The sequence below is a fragment of the Leptonychotes weddellii genome, chromosome 3, assembly GCF_054177405.1.
Source record: "Leptonychotes weddellii isolate Sample4059 chromosome 3, ASM5417740v2, whole genome shotgun sequence".
NCBI lineage: Eukaryota > Metazoa > Chordata > Mammalia > Carnivora > Phocidae > Leptonychotes > Leptonychotes weddellii.
The window spans coordinates 108,753,961-108,771,517 of record NC_138371.1 but is presented as its reverse complement, the minus strand read 5'-3'; the positions used below and the strand labels follow the sequence as shown (position 1 = coordinate 108,771,517).

Here is a 17,557-nt window from a genome sequence, read left to right as displayed (position 1 = left end):
TGCCTGCCGCTTCCCCTACCTGTGCTCTCTCTCTGTCAAATAAATAAAATTGTTTAAAAGAAAAAAAGTTTGGTACTTCAAATGTTTAGACTTCTAATACCTGGAAGTTTTACTTGAGGTTATAATTTGCATTTCCTAATACTGTGTAAGCTCTGTAGATGCTCTTCAGATGTAACACTGTAGGCTGAGGTATGTAGATGATTTCCGAAGTCTGTCCCAGTTTTAAACTTCTCTGCTCGTGTTCTGCATGTTAAGCCTTTAGAAAATTACTCTCCTCTCATTCATCCCATTAGAAAATTCAGTTCTGGGGCACCTCGGTGGATCAGTTGGTTGAGCACCTGACTCTTGATTTCGGCTGGGATCATGGTCTCTGGGTTGTAAGATCGAGCCCCGCACTGGGCTCTGCACTTGGCGAGGAATCTGCTTGGGATTCTCTCTCCCTCTTCCTTTACCCCTCCCCAACAATCAATCAATCAATCAATCAATCAAATCTTAAAAAAAAAAGAAAATTCAGTTCATTGATCTCTGTCTTGTTTCTCAGCTCTTCCTTGGTACCATTTCCCCCCATACTTGAGATGACATGATAAGCTAGCATTGGGTACCCACCATTCCAGGGCTTTTCGTATCTGCACTGAGGTAAAACCTGAGCCCTGGAGCGAGAGCACAGGCTGTGGCATCTGCACCATATAACGTCACTAGCTATGTCCCAAGACATGCTTCCGGGGTTGGGGACCGAAGGGGCCACCAGACGGAGCGGCTGCTTCCCCGTCTGCGGCTCTGACCCACACAGTGTCCGCTTTCTCACCCTGGCCAGTTGTTTTTATTTTTGGTTTTACAAAAGTATACTAGCTCATGTGGGAGGAGCTGATTTTAGCATAAAGGGATATAAAACTCGAAGTATAACGAGACCGCTTACAGCTGCATTGGGAGAGTACCCACAACAGCACTACCAGACTTAAGCTCTGACATCCTGGCTCTGGTAAACTTTAAAAGGGAAGCACTTTACTTCACTTCCAAAGCTGTCAGCTCAGAAGCTGTGAAGGCTTCTGCATGCCCCAGGAGAGGTGGATTTCTGGACAATCTGCCATTAGAGAGACTCGCGGACTGACTGAGGCTGGAGTTGTAAGCTTTTCATCTCTCTCTCTTTTTGAGTGGGCACACGATATAACATAATGTGTAAAAATAAGGCACTTCCTCCTTGCAGTTATCATCCTTGACTTAGGAAAAACAGTAGACTGTAAACAAACTTAGAGAACAGAAAGGGGATGAGATACGTGATTTTTTTTTTCTTTCTGGTTTTAACAGTTTTTGTCTTTACTGCTGAAGGACAGAAGTAGTAATATCTAGCATGCTACAGAGTCAGACCTGCCACTTTTTAAAAAGATGTTATTTATTTTAGAGAGACAGGTGGGGGAGGGGCAGAGAATCTCAAGCAGACTCTGGTGAGCTTGGAGCCTGACGTGGGGCTCGAGCTCAGGACCCTGAGATCACCTGAGCCGAAACCAAGAGCTGGACGCTTGACTGAGCCACCCGGGTGCCCTAGACCTGCCACTTTGGGATTCTAAAATAGTTCCGTGAGTATGACCCATCAGATAGTGGTACACAATCACTAGCCAATGGGAATAATAACACTGCTGACACTGACTTCCGTGAAGTAATGGCCCATGCCATGGCATCACTGACGTCACCTTGTTCCATTTCTCCAACCATCCAGCACTTTATGAGCGGACAGGAGAAGAAAAGCAAGTTATCTGAGATCCCAAGCTAGGAGGATTGGAAACAGGGGGTCTGATGCCAAAGTCCACCCTCGCAACACCATCCCGGATGGGGAAGAAGGAGCAGAGAGAGACAAAGACCCGCTGCAGTGGAACCAGGTGGCCAATCACCAGAGCAGTGAGGCAAAGACACCACGGGTGAAGAGCCCGTCGGCACGCCTGCTGCCAAGGCTGCTTCGTCCGCAGGGCACCAAGCAGCAGATCTGTATGCAGTGTCAAGTGGAGAGTCACCGACACGGACAAGGCTGGGACAAAGGCAGAAAACTCCCTAAACGCGCTGGATTGGGAGAGTTGTGAAGTACAACAGGCACTGGGAAATTATGATTCTTATTTTTGTGGTGGGGGAAATAGAGGCCTTGGGATCACAGGAGCAAGTTTCCATGGGATGCTCTCCAATTCACTCCTTTATTCCACAGCCACACTCAACCCTGCACTGGCAAGCAGCACTGTGTCTCCATTCTGTCCGTTCCTTTGCACTATCATGGATGTGAGCACAAAAGAACGCCCGGAGAAAAAGGCACGGCTGCGCCCCAAACACTCCACGAGACAAGGGTAAAGTAATGTTTTTAATCTTGGGGCTGTGGTTGATTGCAACTCATTTTGTTGTTTAATGCTGCCACAACCACAACCACAACCACAACCACAACCACAACCACAACCACCCATGGCGCCTGCGGTTTGTAATCTGACAATCAATGCCGCAGCATGCGGCTGCCCAGGAAATTCTTCTAGAGTGTGACAAGTCACCGCCATTACTCACCTGTTAGTCCTTAATTACTCTGTGGACAACAGTCCTGAGGCCCAAGGCAGCTTTTCACTGCAGTCGGTCCCCAGCGCTATACCCAAAAGTAATGTGCGATAGTTGACACGTTTGTACATATATACATATACTATTGATTTCTAAAGGTCTGAGAATCTTGCATGTGCAAGGCATTAGGCTGGGTCCTGCAGCAAAGATAAATCCCGGGCTATCTGTCTACGTACTTGTGCTCTTTAGCAGACCAGCAAGAGGAACAGAGGATGTGTGAAGATAAAGCCCAGAAGCAGCTGTGTGAATGGTGGTGTCCTGAGAGAGACGACAAGGCTGTCGTCCTCGGCCTCCTACTCCCGTAGCGGCACACATTATTTCCATGGCGATATGATCCAGTGCTAACACACACAGGGCTCTCTGATTCACTTTCATGACTGGATCTGAAAGGCATGTGGGAAGCTGGGGGCAGGGGGCACGGACATGCCTGTGCGCTCTCGGACAGTAACACATGGAAGAGAGGTGGTACAGTACACGGAGCATCACATGGGGGACGAGAGAGTAAATGATGATCCATTCAGCAGCAATTAGCTAGCTGGGGCCTTAGGAAACCCCTCTGGGCCCCATGTTCTGTAGCTGTAAAGGCTTTCGATCTCTGGGCCCTGAAATACTGCCAAGAGCCTCGTCCATGAGTCTATTCTGAAATGGGAGACCTCCCTTCCCCGCCTGCTTGTTCTAGTACGCTGCATTGTGCTCACCTGCTCACTTGTCCATATCCACCAATGGATTAACAACTTTAAGGCCAGGACAGGGAGTCTTTTTTACTGCTGCCTGAGCCTGGCCTCTTTTTTTTTTTTTAAAGATTTTATTTATTTATTTGACAGAGAGAGACACAGCGAGAGAGGGAACACAAGCAGGGGGAGGGGGAGAGGGAGAAGCAGGCTTCCTGCCGAGCAGGGAGCCCGATGCGGGGCTCGATCCCAGGACCCTGAGATCATGACCTGAGCCGAAGGCAGACGCTTAACGACTGAGCCACCCAGGCGCCCCACTGAGCCTGGCCTCTTAATATACTTACTGGTGCTCAGTCAAATGAATTAAAAAAAAAAAAAAATGCCTGCATAAAGACTCGAGAAATAACCAACAAGCGGATGACACACAATGGAAGAACAATGTACGTGATTTTTCCCCTTATCACCGGAGTGACCACCACACCAAACAGAAAAGCACCCCAAAATGCCATTTGCCTTAAAACTGGGTTAGAAAAACTGAATTTTCATTTTCTGTCAAACTCCATCTTTGTAACTTTTCATACCAGAATATAAGCCTTTCCAAGTGTAAGGCTGAGGTTCTGCAAGCACTGGACTAAAAAAGTACATTGGGCTACAGATCAGCTGATGTGAAAGTGACTAGAATAGAAACAGCTTTGTGGACAATGAAGCTGGACGAATTTCTGAAATTTGTGCTTATAAATTCCTTGATGTTGACTAAAAGGAAGTCATATGGGCCCATATTTCAGCTCCCTTGAGGCCTCTGTCAAGAACAGCTTCTGAAGAGATTCTTTTGCTGAAATACATCCATGGAAATACAGAGCACCAAATGGTCTCTTTCTTTATAAAATAAAAAATGGCATTCCATGGCATTTACTTTAGTTCAGCAATCTCTTTCTGGCAATGGCTCAACTACCTCACTAAGATCTTTTCATGGAATATCCAGGAGGAAAAAAAATGGCACTCTAGTTCTATTTTAAACTTTAAAGCAAATACAAAGGTCTCCTAGATGCTTAGAAAAACAGACCATGGCCCACTAGGAAGCAACAGATTGTCTACTCCTTTAAGATCTGTCCAAGAAGGTGTGTTGACAGGGATGGAACTTGGGACTCCCGTGGCTGAGCATCTGGCTAACCGAGTGCTATAGAGCCGTCTGCCCCTGGGAGAGGTGTGGGAATGCTCTGAATTCTGCAGAGCAGGTTGGTTTCATTCTTTATAATATATAGGGATTGTTACAGTGGTTTTCAAATTTGTGTGCACTTTAGAATCACCTGGGTATCTTTTTAAAACCCCAAAGCGCAGGCCATACCCAAACTAATAATCTTTGATAGTGGGACACAGACATTAGTATTTTGGGAAGCTTCCCAGATGATTTCAAATGTGCAGATAAGTTTGGGAACCACTGGATTAGTAGTTAAAAGCTTTTATTTACACACACACACACACACACACACACACACACACACAGAAACAGATGGAAAACCAGTTATCCTCCCAGGATGAGCATGATGGGGAAGATGTTCTTTGTCTCAGCACCAGGGAGCAGACGCAAGTCATGGCTGTCCTTCAGCTAGATCCGTTTGCATAGCCCGTATCTGTCCGGGTGTGCTGAACCAAAAACTGCCTCAAGGAAGAGAACCTGTGTGAATGTTTGACTTGCAAGTGAACTAGCTGGTTATTCAGATGTGAGTGAGCCTGACCCTTGAAGGAAAATAACTCACAGTTTTCACTGGCAATGATAAAACCTGAGTTTTCAAGTGAAAGAAAATTAGACTTTTGGAAAACTGTGCACTTGACAAGTTCCCAACATTTAAAAGACTTTTCAGATGAGATTAGTGGTGATATTTACAAATGTATTCTTTTAATATTATATAATGAAATGTGTTAACATTTGGAGGATGATTCAGTGAACCAACATTTTTGAGATGACCAATGCATGATGTTATAAAATCATCTATGAGGAGACGATCCAGTCAAGGTGCAAGGTAGATGAAGGGATTTTATTATAGCAGAACATGAAAAGTCTACATTATTAAAAAGAATGTTAAGAAACTACCACTCTTCGAGGTTATTTGCAAAGTTTTGATGAAGGATTAAAGGATACCATAATTTTCTGGAAAGACTATTGAAATACTTCTTCCTTTTCCAAATATATATTGGTGTGAGGTTGAATTGTCTTCATATACTTCAATCAAAACAACAGACTGTAGAAGCATACATGAAATTCTAGGTGTCTTTTATAAGCCAGGCATGAAGGAGGTTTGCAAAAATATTAAACAATATTGCTTTAACGCAGTATTTTTTCTGCGAATACAGTTATTTTTATAAAAGGTATACTATTTCCTTTAACATGTAATAGGCTTATTATTTTAAATGTATTAATAAATAAATCCTTTAAAATTGCTCAGTTTTAATTTCAAATACAGTAAATACTGATAATCCACATTAAAAAAGTTCTTTGTGGTCAATAGTTTTTAAGAGTTGGACCCTAAAACCAAAAAGTCGGGGGACCACCATTACAAGACAATTGAGGAAAATAGCCATGTCAGCAGGAATTCTTATCCTATAGAATAATGGGAACTTGGAAGTTTCACATATTGTTCTCCCAGGATCTGCCTCTTCTAAGTCTGGAATGCTTTATTTGGCCTGCCATCTTTTACTCCCTTTTCAACATGCTTCTCCCTCCTTCATGGGAAGAGGCTGCCAGTTGTCCCCGAATATCCGTTCTTCCTCTCTTCTACAGTAAAAGAACCCCAGATATTTGTCTGGCACATGACTTCCTGGGGGAAAAAAAGACTGAACTCCTGACCTTGTAGCTGAGCTGGGTGAAGACATGAAAGGAAATTCTGACCAATGGCGTATATGTAGAAACGGTGTAGGCAACTTCTGGGAGGGGAGGCGCGTCTTCCTTCTCCTTTTCTTCCCTTCTGCTAACTGAAATGGGATTGAATGGCTGCCACCATACTGGGCCAAGTGGAAAAGCATCACACCCTATGGCTGGGAGATGTGGAAAACTGGAAGAGACCTGGGTCCTCGACAACTTTGTGCAACTGCCGACCTTCCTGATATAATGCTCAACGCGCACATCAGTACTCCTACAAATGTCAAGATGACCTGTACATGTGGTAACTCTCTCCAGGGGAAACAGAGCTGACACTGATAAACTAGTTATCTCACTGTCAGAAAGTTCTACTAAGCCAGTAAGGGGCAGAAAGTTTGTCAGGATAAATGACTTCCATCCGGAGAGCTGCCTAGAAGCAACTGATCTCCTTGAGCACTCCTAACATAGCAAGAACCCTGACTGACATTTTCTTATTCACTTGCCAAGCCATGAATTCATGATTTAGCTCTACACTGATTCTTTCACACATGGTATTGGATTGGGCCAGTGGCTATGGTCAACCTGATCGCAATCTTATACTGAAGACCTAAGAAGGAGGGGTATCCTATGAACTAATAGATTTGAGCCTTATACTGAACACCTAAGCAGCCTGCCCCCCAACCAAATTTGTACTAATTTGATTCACCTGAGTAGAGGCACCTTTCTCTCTGTAAAGGACAGAGGAGGGCTGGTAAGAAGGTAAGAACAGATCTAACTAACACTGACCGACTGTTGCATGACAGGAAAAATGCCGAATGCTTCCTGACATCTTATCTCACCAAAGCTGTATAACTATCTTTCCACGAGGAGGGTATTTTATTGAATCTAAGATGATTACATACATATGTTACATACAGATTGACTCGCACTGGATTATTTCATTTTTTATCACTTTATCCATAAATACATCAGAATGAATTTCTGAAAGACAATAGCTTTAAAAAATGAAATAATAGCAAAACCATTATCACACCTAAAAAATCCACATTAATTCCTTAATATCATCAAATACTCCAATTATTTCATAAATGTCTTTTTATAGTTAATTTGGATAAGCATCCAAATAAAATATACATTTTATTTGCTGTGTCTCAAATCTATTAGTTCATAGGATACCCCTCCTTCTTTTCTCTGCAATTTATTTGTTAAAGAAACTGGGTTGTTTGTCCTGTAGAGTTCCCCACATACTGGATTTTTGTGATTATATCCCTATGGTGTCAGTTAATGTGTTCCTCCGCCCTCGGTACTTCCTGCGAACTAGTAGTTCTAATTGGAGATCTTATCAGATTTGGGTCCAATCTTTTGACAAGGATATCCCAGAAATGGTGGCGTGCTCTTCCTACTGCATCTCTTCATGGCTGGAGATGGGTTAGTGAGTTCAGGTGTGGTCAGCCTGTCCTGTCCCAGAACTGTCCCCAGCAACTCCTCATCTGGTCAGGTTAGTAGCCAGTGACCTTCGCCTAGGACCAGTGTGTCCTTAGGGATTGAAAATGAGGACATTCTTCTTATTTTAAAATCAGGTTTACGAGGTATAATTCATACAGAATAAAATTTATCCTTTTTAAGTAACAGTGTGAAGAGTTTTGACAAATGTACAAAGTCATGTAATTACCACATCAATCAAGATGTAGACTGTTTCTGTCACCCACAGAGTTCTGCAGTAAATCCCTTCTTTCTGCCCCCACTTCCTGGCAACCAATGATCTGCTTTCTGGTCCCTACAGTTCTGGGTTTTCTAGAATGCCACATAAATGGAATCTTACACTGTGTAAGGTGTTTTTTTTTTTTTTTAAAGATTTTATTTATTTATTCATGAGAGACAGAGAGAGAGAGACAGAGGCAGAGGGAGAAGCAGGCTCCCCGTGGAGCAGGGAGCCCGATGCGGGACTCGATCCCAGGACCCTGGGATCATGACCTGAGCCGAAGGCAGACGCTTAACCGACTGAGCCACCCAGGCGTCCCACACTGTGTAAGGTTTTGTGTCTGGCTTCTTTTCCTTACCAGGGTGTCCCTGAGATTCATTCATGCAGTTTGTCTGCTTCTGTTCCTCTTTGTTGTGGAGTAGCACTGAATGTATGGCTAGAACCTCAATTTGTTTATCCATTTATCAGTTAGTGGACATTTGGGTTGTTTCCAGTTTTATCATGAATAAAAGTGCTGTGCATATTACTGTCCAGATTTTTATGTAGGCTTAAGTTTTCAATTCTCTGGTAATTGGTTAGAAGAACTCTCTATGGCGAATGTATAAGAAACAGCCAGCTATTTTTCAAAATGGCTGTATCATTTTCATTTCTGCCAACAATGTGCAAGCATTCTAATTGTTTTACATCCTCATCCTTATTTGGTACTGTCAGTCTTTTTTAATTTTAGATATTTTAGTGCATGTATAGTGGTAACTAACTATGGTTTTAATTTGCATTTTCCTGGTAACTAATGTTTTGAGCATCTCTTCATATGCTGATTGGCCAATCCTATATCATTTTCAGTGAAGTGTTTGTTCAAATCTTTTGTCCATTTTTAAATCAGATTGTTTTCTTATTGCGTTGCTAAGAATTCAAATGATGATCTTATTCTGTAGTCCTTGTACATTTAATAGACACAGTTCTACAAGGAAGTTTTCTTTCATCAATTATTTGGTAACTCTGAGGTATAATTTGTACAGGGAACAGGATAAATGTTTTATTTTTCTTCTCTACTTGCCAATTTTATGAATAATGATTTGGTTCCATAGCATTCTCCAAAAGGGATCATTAAGCTTCTTGTTGTGATTATCATTATGACTTTATGGATTTTAACATATTTTAGGTATCTCAATCATTATAGCTTTATTCTTCTTGGTGATCAAATTATCCCATCTGGTGGGAAGCCTTTCAGGTCAGGTTGTTTCCTAAGTCTTTCTGACATCACTTTCTGGATCCTCTTACACATTTCTTGCCTGTGTAGTAAGAGTTTGGCCTTACCCACAGAGAGGTCTGGCTTCTGGGACGTAATCTCAATTCTGGGAGGTAATGTCACACCTGACGGAAATGTCTTTGTTTGGATCTTAGGATGGGACAGGCCCCACTTGATGGTCTTAGAGTAAGAGCTGACCATGCCCCCCACCCCCCCCAAAAAATAAAAATAAAAAACCCAATCATGTGATTTAGGGTGGGAGCTTTGAGTCAGGTAGTCTTGGTCAACCTGGAGACTGAGATCAACTATGTGAACAATCAATCAATCATGCCTAAGTAATGGAATCCCAATAAAAACTTTGAATACCAAGGCCTGGGTGAGCTTCCCTGATAAGCTGGGTGGGTAATGTGTCCCGACTCCATGGGGGGAGGACAACAGAAGCTTCATGTTTGGGACCCTCTCAGACAATGCCCTTTATATAAGCCTCTTATTAGGTCTGATTTTAATCTGTATCCTTTCCCTGTAATAAACGGTAACTGTCAGTATCATAGTTTTCTGTAAATTGTATGAATTCATCAGTGACTTAAGGAAGCTGAGGGTACTGTGGGGAACTTCCTGAATTTGCAGCTGGTGTAAGAAGTGAGGGCAGTCCTGGGGACGGTGACCTCTAACTTGCTGTCTGGTGAACTCCAGGCACTACCTCGGATCTGCAGTCAGTTATTTCTCTAAGGTTCTTGGTCTTCTTTCAGTGAGAAATGGTATTTATATAGAACAATCTGGATGCCAGGGGCACTCACTGCTACTGAGTGGGTGGTCATCATTTCTAACACTTTCCCATGAACAGAGCTGGAAAAAGCTTTTCTTTTTTAAAGAGAAAATCTAGCATGGCTTTGTACTGTTATTTCCAATTCAAATGTAGGATTATATGTTTTTACTTTGATTTTATATCTTTATCTCTTTGACACTGGAGATCTGGGTATTTACAACATATAAATATTTACTTTGCTTTATTCTGTTATATAATAGTTTCAGAAAAACATCAGTATTGTTGACAATACGATGACTGAAAACAATTTAAGGTTTCTTGGTAGTTCTTTTGGATATAGAGTCCAATTTCAGATCACATGAAGGAGTTCCTTTATGTGCAGCTAAGCCATCCACTAAATGGCTTTTTAGGTCTATTTGCTTTATTTTGCTTGATTTTTAAGGATTGCCTTTCCCCTCTGTTTAACTTTGTTTTATATTTTTATGTAAACCATGTGCATGGTTCTAAGAGTCAAATCTACAGAATGAGGTATATTCTGAAGCCTAGTTTCTACTCCTATCTCATTTTTACATCTTACTCTTTTTAATTACCCATAATTCTCCACTGTATTGGGTTCTACATTCTAGATAAAAGATCTAAAATCAGCATATTTATTGAATGCATGTGTTGCTGCTAAAGTAAAGCTTAAAAATGTTGAAAATTAAATTCTTTTTTTTTTTTTTTTTAGAAATTTCAGTTACATTTTTTTTTTTTATGTTTTATTTATTCATGAGAGTCAGAGAGAGAGAGAGAGAGGCAGAGGCAGAGGGAGAAGCAGGCTCCCCGCCTAGTAGAGAGAGAGAGAGAGAGGCAGAGGCAGAGGGAGAAGCAGGCTCCCCGCCTAGCAGGGAGCCCGATGCGGGACTCGATCCCAGGACCCCGGGATCATGACCTGAGCCGAAAGCAGACGCTTAACCATCTGAGCCACCCAGGCGCCCTAAAATTAAATTCTTAAGGTTAAATTTTTCCTTTGTTTCTAAACTTTAAGTTTTAGAGCTCTCTTTTATATGTAGAAACTGTAAAGGCAAACTTTAGTTCTACACAGCTGAACTGTCACATAATCAAAATACTTACAAGTAGAATTTTAAAAAGAAATTTCAATTTACTAAGGACTATAATTAAAACAGAGATCCTTAAACAACGGACACTGATATAATATCACTCTCACACGGTGCCTTTGGGCAGTCAAATGTAGTCATGTCTCCTGGGGATCTTAAGGACTTAAGGGATCTTAAAGACCCCTTAAGGGCTACTCTCCTTTCCATGCCCCTTGCCCTCTTCTTCAGGGTCTCAGAGCTCCTCCAGTGCTGGCCCTCAGCAGGGCTCCCACTCCCCTGCTCACCTCTGGGTGATTTCCTCCACCGCCACAGTTTTATATTCCCTCTGGCTGCTAAAAGATTTACATATCCACATCTCCAGTCAAGACTTTCTCTTTAATATTGCTTTAAGGAAGATTACTCAAGAACTTACCAACCCATAGGTCCCATGGTTTCTGCTCTCGTTTTCCCACGTTTTGCCTCTTTAAGCAGTTCTTCAATTGCTTTCCTGATGGGGAGAAAAAGAGATTTGAGAGGTAGTCACTCCACTAACTTCTGAAAAATCAGTTCTTTCCACATATATGATCTTGCAGAATGAACAGCTTTCGAAGCATACAATTTCAAAATTGGGGAGAAATTTTTAAAATTTAAAAAACATGGTTGATAGGTTTTGAACATATAAATAACATTAAAAAAAACTTTTTATATGAAGGGGAAAAACATTGAAAATTAAAGACAAAATGACAAGCTATATCCATATTTAAAACCTGCAAATGTATTATTATTCTAAGAAATAATAATGAACCCAACAAGGATAAGTATGTTTCTGCCCCTTAGTTAGTGAGAGAAATGAATGCTCTTTGTTCTATTAATGGGGACTGAAACTGATATAACATTTCTGGAGGACAATTTGGCAACATGATAAAGAGCCTTCAAAATAATACATACCTGTTGACTTAAAAATTCTACTTAAGTATCTTAAGAACATGGGTACAGTGTGTATTGGATAATTTTTTTAAAGATTTTATATATTTGAGACAGAGAGAGAGAGCTTGCGTGCACATGTGCACACAAGGGGGGGCGGCTCAGAGGGAGAGGGAGAAGCTGACTCCCTGCCAAGTAAGGGAACCCCATGTAGGACTTCATCCCAGGACCCCAAGATCGTGACCTGAGTCAAAGGCAGACACTCCACCACTCAACTGACTGCGCTGCCCAGGCACCCCTGGATAATTTTTATTTCAAATTTATTTGCATGTATATATTACATAAGAAAACATTTGGAGGGGCGTTATCAAGATGGTAGGATGAGTTTCTGGGTGATTTTTAATTTTTTTTGTTTGCTTTTCTATTTTTTCTAGAGTGAATCTGTGTTATTTATGCAATTTTTAGAAAGATATTGAAAAAAAAATTCCAGAAAATGTATTTATCAACCATATTCTGAGATTTTACTACGTCCAAGGTACTGTGCCAGGTGCTATGGGTAGTAAAATAGAAGATGATCATTCCTGACTTTACTATTACTTATGATATATAATTACTCAAGTTAAGAGAGGTATAAAGTTGGAAACAAATACAGCCCAAAGACAGAACTATGTATCTAATCACCAAATTCTGAAACTGGTAATTTTACATTGATTCTATATAAAAACATTTAATTATGCTATTATAGCACTACTGTAGATACAATTTACATAATCCTCAAATGATGTGAACATTTATGAATATTTTATAATGATTCTTATTTTATCAAAGCACATAGCTTAAAAAAGCAAATATTATTTAAAGACTTATAATAAAATGCAGCAGTCCTCTACATCATCCTTCTCTACTCACCAAAAAAAATCTAATTTCAACCCTTAACAAAAATCTGTTTCTCCTGGTATTTACCTCCACATTTCTATTTAGTATGCTGTCAAACTATTTCACCACCCTCTTGATCTTCAACAAATCTATCTGGCTATTTTTGTATAATTTACACATTTTTAAATAAACTCCCATTGACAGTGAGCTCTTTTAAAAAAAAATGTCTTTTCAGCTGACTCAGCAGCTGGACACTTTCTGCTCCATCCTGGAGAGCCCACTTGACCAGGTCAGCAAAGAACCAAACACTGACCAACTGATGTGCCCTCTGACCCCCTGGACTTGTTCAGTCAGATTGTGTTTCACAGCCCAGCCCCCTGGCATCAGGAATAGGTAAGTGCATCTGCTTACCACAGATCATCACAGACCCTCCTCCGCACTATGGTCCCCTCGAGCTGAACTTAACCAAACTGACATAAGACAGATTAACAGGAGAAAATAAAATTTAATAGTGTACAGAAGGGGAATCCATAGACAAGAAATTGCAAAGACAGTCAGGCAACATGAATGAGCTAAGGAGAGGGGTAGGGCCTGAGGATACAAAGGGGAGGAAGGCCATTAGCAGGAAGGGAGAGGAGATGCTTGGAAAAAGAGGTTTCCCTATTATGCAGATCAGTTTCTTAGGTAAAGTCTCTGTTAATAGCTCTCTTCTGGGTACAGGCTCTCCTCTCCAAAGTAAATTTAGGCAGTTGAGGGGGAGGCAGAGAGCTTTTTTTCTTGCATCTGCTGGGTTTTGATGAATTCAAACTAATCTTTATGCAAAGTGGCCCATCTTGGGGCAGCCTGCCCTTGGCCCCTACATATTCTTTCTCCCATCTCTTTACAATAATAATACATCCCATTGATGTGATCTGAGGCCTTTGTCTCATCCAGTATTTAATGAAAAATGTATCCTATCTAGCTCCAAAGATCCTTTTTCACCCTCACAGATGTAAGTTAAAAAATCAAAGCGTAAAAATATTCTAAATACACCTCCTCCCCCTTCCCATCAGTAAGTGTGGTAGTTTCTAAATAAAAACAGGAATCCATTATACTTAGATCCACCCATACTTAGATCTCTTCTCCTGACAATAGAAAGTTAAAAAATCTTAAGGGAAAAAGCTTGTTCGGGCAGTTCCCCAATTATGAACAAACTGTCTATCAGTCACAAATACACTAGAATGTATTTTCCCATAAAACCCATGTTAAAATGTTTACCTAGCTCTCTTGGACCAGCCCACAAAAAGCCCATTTGTGTCATAATACAGTTGAAAACAATACTCAGTCCCAGACCTTGCAGAGATCCCGAGCCCATATTCTAGGCACCTTCAAGAGTTTGATGTTGATTTTTTTTTTTTAATTTGACAGAGAGAGAGCGCGCACAAGCAGGGGGAGCAGCAGAGGGCGAGGGAGAAGCAAGCTCCCCAGAGGCTCTATCCCAGGATCCTGGGACCATGACCCTAGCAGAAGGTAAATGCCCAACCAACCCAGGTGCCCCAGAAGTTGATTTTTATATAGTTTTGATTTCATGTAAAACCCTCTCCAGCACTATCATTAACTTTCTCTGCCATGATTTCAGAGATCTGACTTACAACCACCACCAAAGAGAAAAGAAGGTATAGGTATGAGAAAGGCTGCCGGGGTAGAAGGAATTCACTTGTGACCGAAGAGGCGGAGGGGGGTGGTGGGTTGGGGGTGGGGCACGCTCAGTCCCCAGCAAGCATGGGAGGTGGGACCCCACTCCCAAGACCTTTGGTATTTGTAATTGGGTTAACACTAACGAACGTTGGCATGGAGCTTTACCTTTGGCAAAGTGCTGTCCTATCTGAACAGGACAACATAGTTATGGCAACTAGTTTACAGATGAGGAAAGTGAATACCCTGCCTAACTTGCCCAAGGCAGCACTGCTAGTGATCCTGGAGGAGGAGTAGGGGAGAGGGGACTGGGAGGGAGAGAGGAGGCGGGGGGAGGACAACAGGGAGTAGGGGAGGGGGAGAGGGGATGAAGGGGCAGGAGAGGGGGACATGGAGCAGGGCAAGGGGAGAGGAGGGAGAAGAATCCGACAAACAAAACAGCCCCTGCACGTGTTTAAGGCTACATATCCTCTGAGCTTCCGGTTCGGTTCTACCACCGATCTTCTCTACAAACGTGTGCACAGCAAATGCTGAGGAATTGTTTCTGCTTTATCATTAAAGGCAAAAAATAAAATGAAGGGGAGGAGGGAGGCTGAACAGAGCTGCCCCTGAGTCCGCACTCACTCGGAGAACCGGACAGGCGAGAGGCACAGGAAGGAAGGACTCTGCGCTATTTTGCCCGAAGAATGTTGAGCATTTGCTACCACCTCCCACCCCGAATTCTCCTGCCTGAGCTCCGTCTGCAGGGCTTTACTTCCAAACAGGAAAAGAACGATTCCTAGCAATCGTGCCTTCTGGCCTCGAAATAACAACACCAGCTTCGAAATTCAGGGGAGAAGAATAGAAAGTCAGGTAGTTCTTTGGGCTACTTACTGTGGCCTCTATTGTTTTTCCTGGAAGACTTGCTAATGATTCTTGGGTAAGGAAGGAGCAAAGCCAGCTTCTACTGCACATTATCCCAGAGGCTTAAATCATCAAAGATTATGAAACATCAACCTCAGGAAACAAGATAGTTATTTAACGAGAGGATGAAACGGAAGTGTAAGCCGCATTAAAATACAAGAAAAGCAAGCAGCAGGAGGATATGGAAGCACTAAGCGCAGAGAACTTGAGCAAGTAAACAATTATTCAGACACAAATTTAGTTCTGGGTAATTTTGATACTGAGATTCTTCAACATCCTAAAGCTTTCTTTGTAAAACAAATTCATTATATTAGAATAAACACTTAGAAAGAAAGCCAGCTCATTAAGCAGACCGTTCTGGGCACAGGAACCAACTGCAGTTTGGTTTTCCACCATCCACGTGTCTATGGGCTCCACCCAGTCTTCCAGCCTCTCTGGGCTTCCGCAGGACGGCCTGTTCATTCCATTAGCCAGCTGGCACGTGCTTAAGGAATGTAAACGGATGATAATAGCAGCTGAAATAGAAGCCAAGTGGGAATGCAAATGTGGTGCAAAATCATCTTAAAATCCAAAGTCGAGCACATTAGTTTTGAGTTATCTGGGTCTGTGTTTTTTTCCTCACATAAATCAACCGAGTGAACTAACTCCATCAGTATACAGGAAGGGGAGGGAGAAAACCAAGGCAACTGAAATCAAACAACAGAGACTGACAGGTGGCAAATTAAATAGTGGAGAACATGAGAAAATGAGATCTTTAAAGGAATAAAATCAGAAAAGCTAAACATCAAGTAGTTGTTCAAAAAAAAAAAAAAAAAAAAAACCCACAGGGAAGAGAAGGACAGAGAGAGTCCGAAGCGGTTTCTGTGGCGCTGCTAACGTTCCGTTTTGCGATCGCAGTGCTGGTGACCCAGTGCACTCGCTCTACTTACCAGGCTGTGCACTCAGGATGCGTACACTTTTCTGTATGTATCATTAGAGTTCAAAAAAAAAAAGATGACGAAAAAAGCTACCTTTGATCAACTGAGTGTACAGTACCTGTCACGTGATGGACGGGAAAAGCGGTTCAAATAAGTCGTGTAAGACTAGCCGAGGGCCTTGTGTTCAAACAAGCATAACCTGGTGACAAGCACAAAGACTCGGAAGATGGGCAGAAACCAGCGCAGCGCCATTGGCTGCTGCTGACCGGAAGGCCCCTGCCAGGCCCAGCGAATCATCAGTGCGGAAGGCCACCAGCTCATGCCCGGGCCGTCCACACACAGCAGGGCGCTGGGCAAAATTTAAAAGCAACTCTACCATAGCTATCTCAGTGTCTTCCCATGGAGTGGTAAGTTTTGAAGAAAAAAAAAAAAAAGGAACAATTTGCTTGATCTTCAGTAAGGATTTGATGTCAGACCACAGAACACTCTGATAAAAAAATAGGGACAGATGATTCGGATCACTGCTGGACATCTGCCTACAGGCTCATAATCAGTCAGCGGTAATTAGCAGTTGAGTGACCACATGGATTGGCAGAAACCATAGGGCAAAGTGTGGGTTCTGTATTATTCGGTAATTTTATTATAGATATAGATGAAGAAATTCAGGCCATCCTTATTTAATTTCAGAAAACATCAAATTGTCGGGGTTCACCTATCTGCTGTAAAGAAAGGTAAGAAAAATCAAATTGTGGATAAGGATTTCAAAGGTAAAATTCAATAGGAACATTGAGATCATTTGGGAAACGGAAAGAATTATTTATAGTTAAAAACTGGAAGCACAAGAAGTTAATTCTGTAGATTATGTTAAATTTGGCCAACCTCTATCAAGCACATGCTCTGTAATATGATTTATATGGTGAGCAAGGCCCTTCCCTATAGAGGCTTACAGTAGGGAGTGTATATCAAATAAAGACCTGTATGTGTACATCAGAAATAAATATTGGATTACTTAGGGGAATGTGGGGAGGGAGCCTCAGTATATATTTATAACATAACAGGGGGAGATATGAGAAAAGTTGCTTCGTTTTTAAAAACAACTTATGGTGATAAAACACCAGAGGTCAATGGAGGAGCATGAATTTGAATGTAGGATTAACAAAACTTGATGATTTCATGCCAACATAGACCAGAAAATAAGAAGGAAGTGGTATTTTAAGCAGTGCTGGAAAAATCAAACACGGATTGCTTTTTGCTTTGATGATCATAACCCTACATGGTTGTTATGAGGATAAAGTATTTCATTTTGATCGGGGTGTTCTGATCAGAAGCACAAGACATAGGATAGGTGTTTTTTACTTG

The 17,557-nt window shown here is 41.8% G+C and overlaps 1 protein-coding gene and 1 long non-coding RNA gene across 3 annotated transcripts in view; one reads left to right on the top strand and one right to left on the bottom strand.

The window, feature by feature from the left end:
* The window catches only part of LOC102747148 (protein POLR1D-like), a 43,752-nt gene that overhangs the window by 5,513 nt on the left and 20,682 nt on the right, over window positions 1–17,557 (bottom strand). Inside the window, exons 1-2 of one of the 2 annotated variants that reach the window (XM_031020879.2) lie at window positions 15,252–15,360; window positions 11,338–11,412 (exon numbers count right to left, since the gene is read on the bottom strand). In XM_031020879.2, the coding sequence (XP_030876739.1) occupies window positions 11,338–11,354 (17 nt within the window). In that variant the 5' untranslated portion in view covers window positions 11,355–11,412; window positions 15,252–15,360. Of the gene's footprint in view, window positions 1–11,337; window positions 11,413–15,251; window positions 15,361–17,557 lie in introns of those variants that run through there. The other variant, XM_081814771.1, reaches the window with a different exon arrangement.
* Window positions 997–16,929, top strand: LOC145720605 (uncharacterized). Its single transcript, XR_014143687.1, has 4 exons — window positions 997–1,122; window positions 12,940–13,097; window positions 14,114–14,213; window positions 16,886–16,929. It is a non-coding gene; the product is annotated as an uncharacterized LOC145720605 (long non-coding RNA).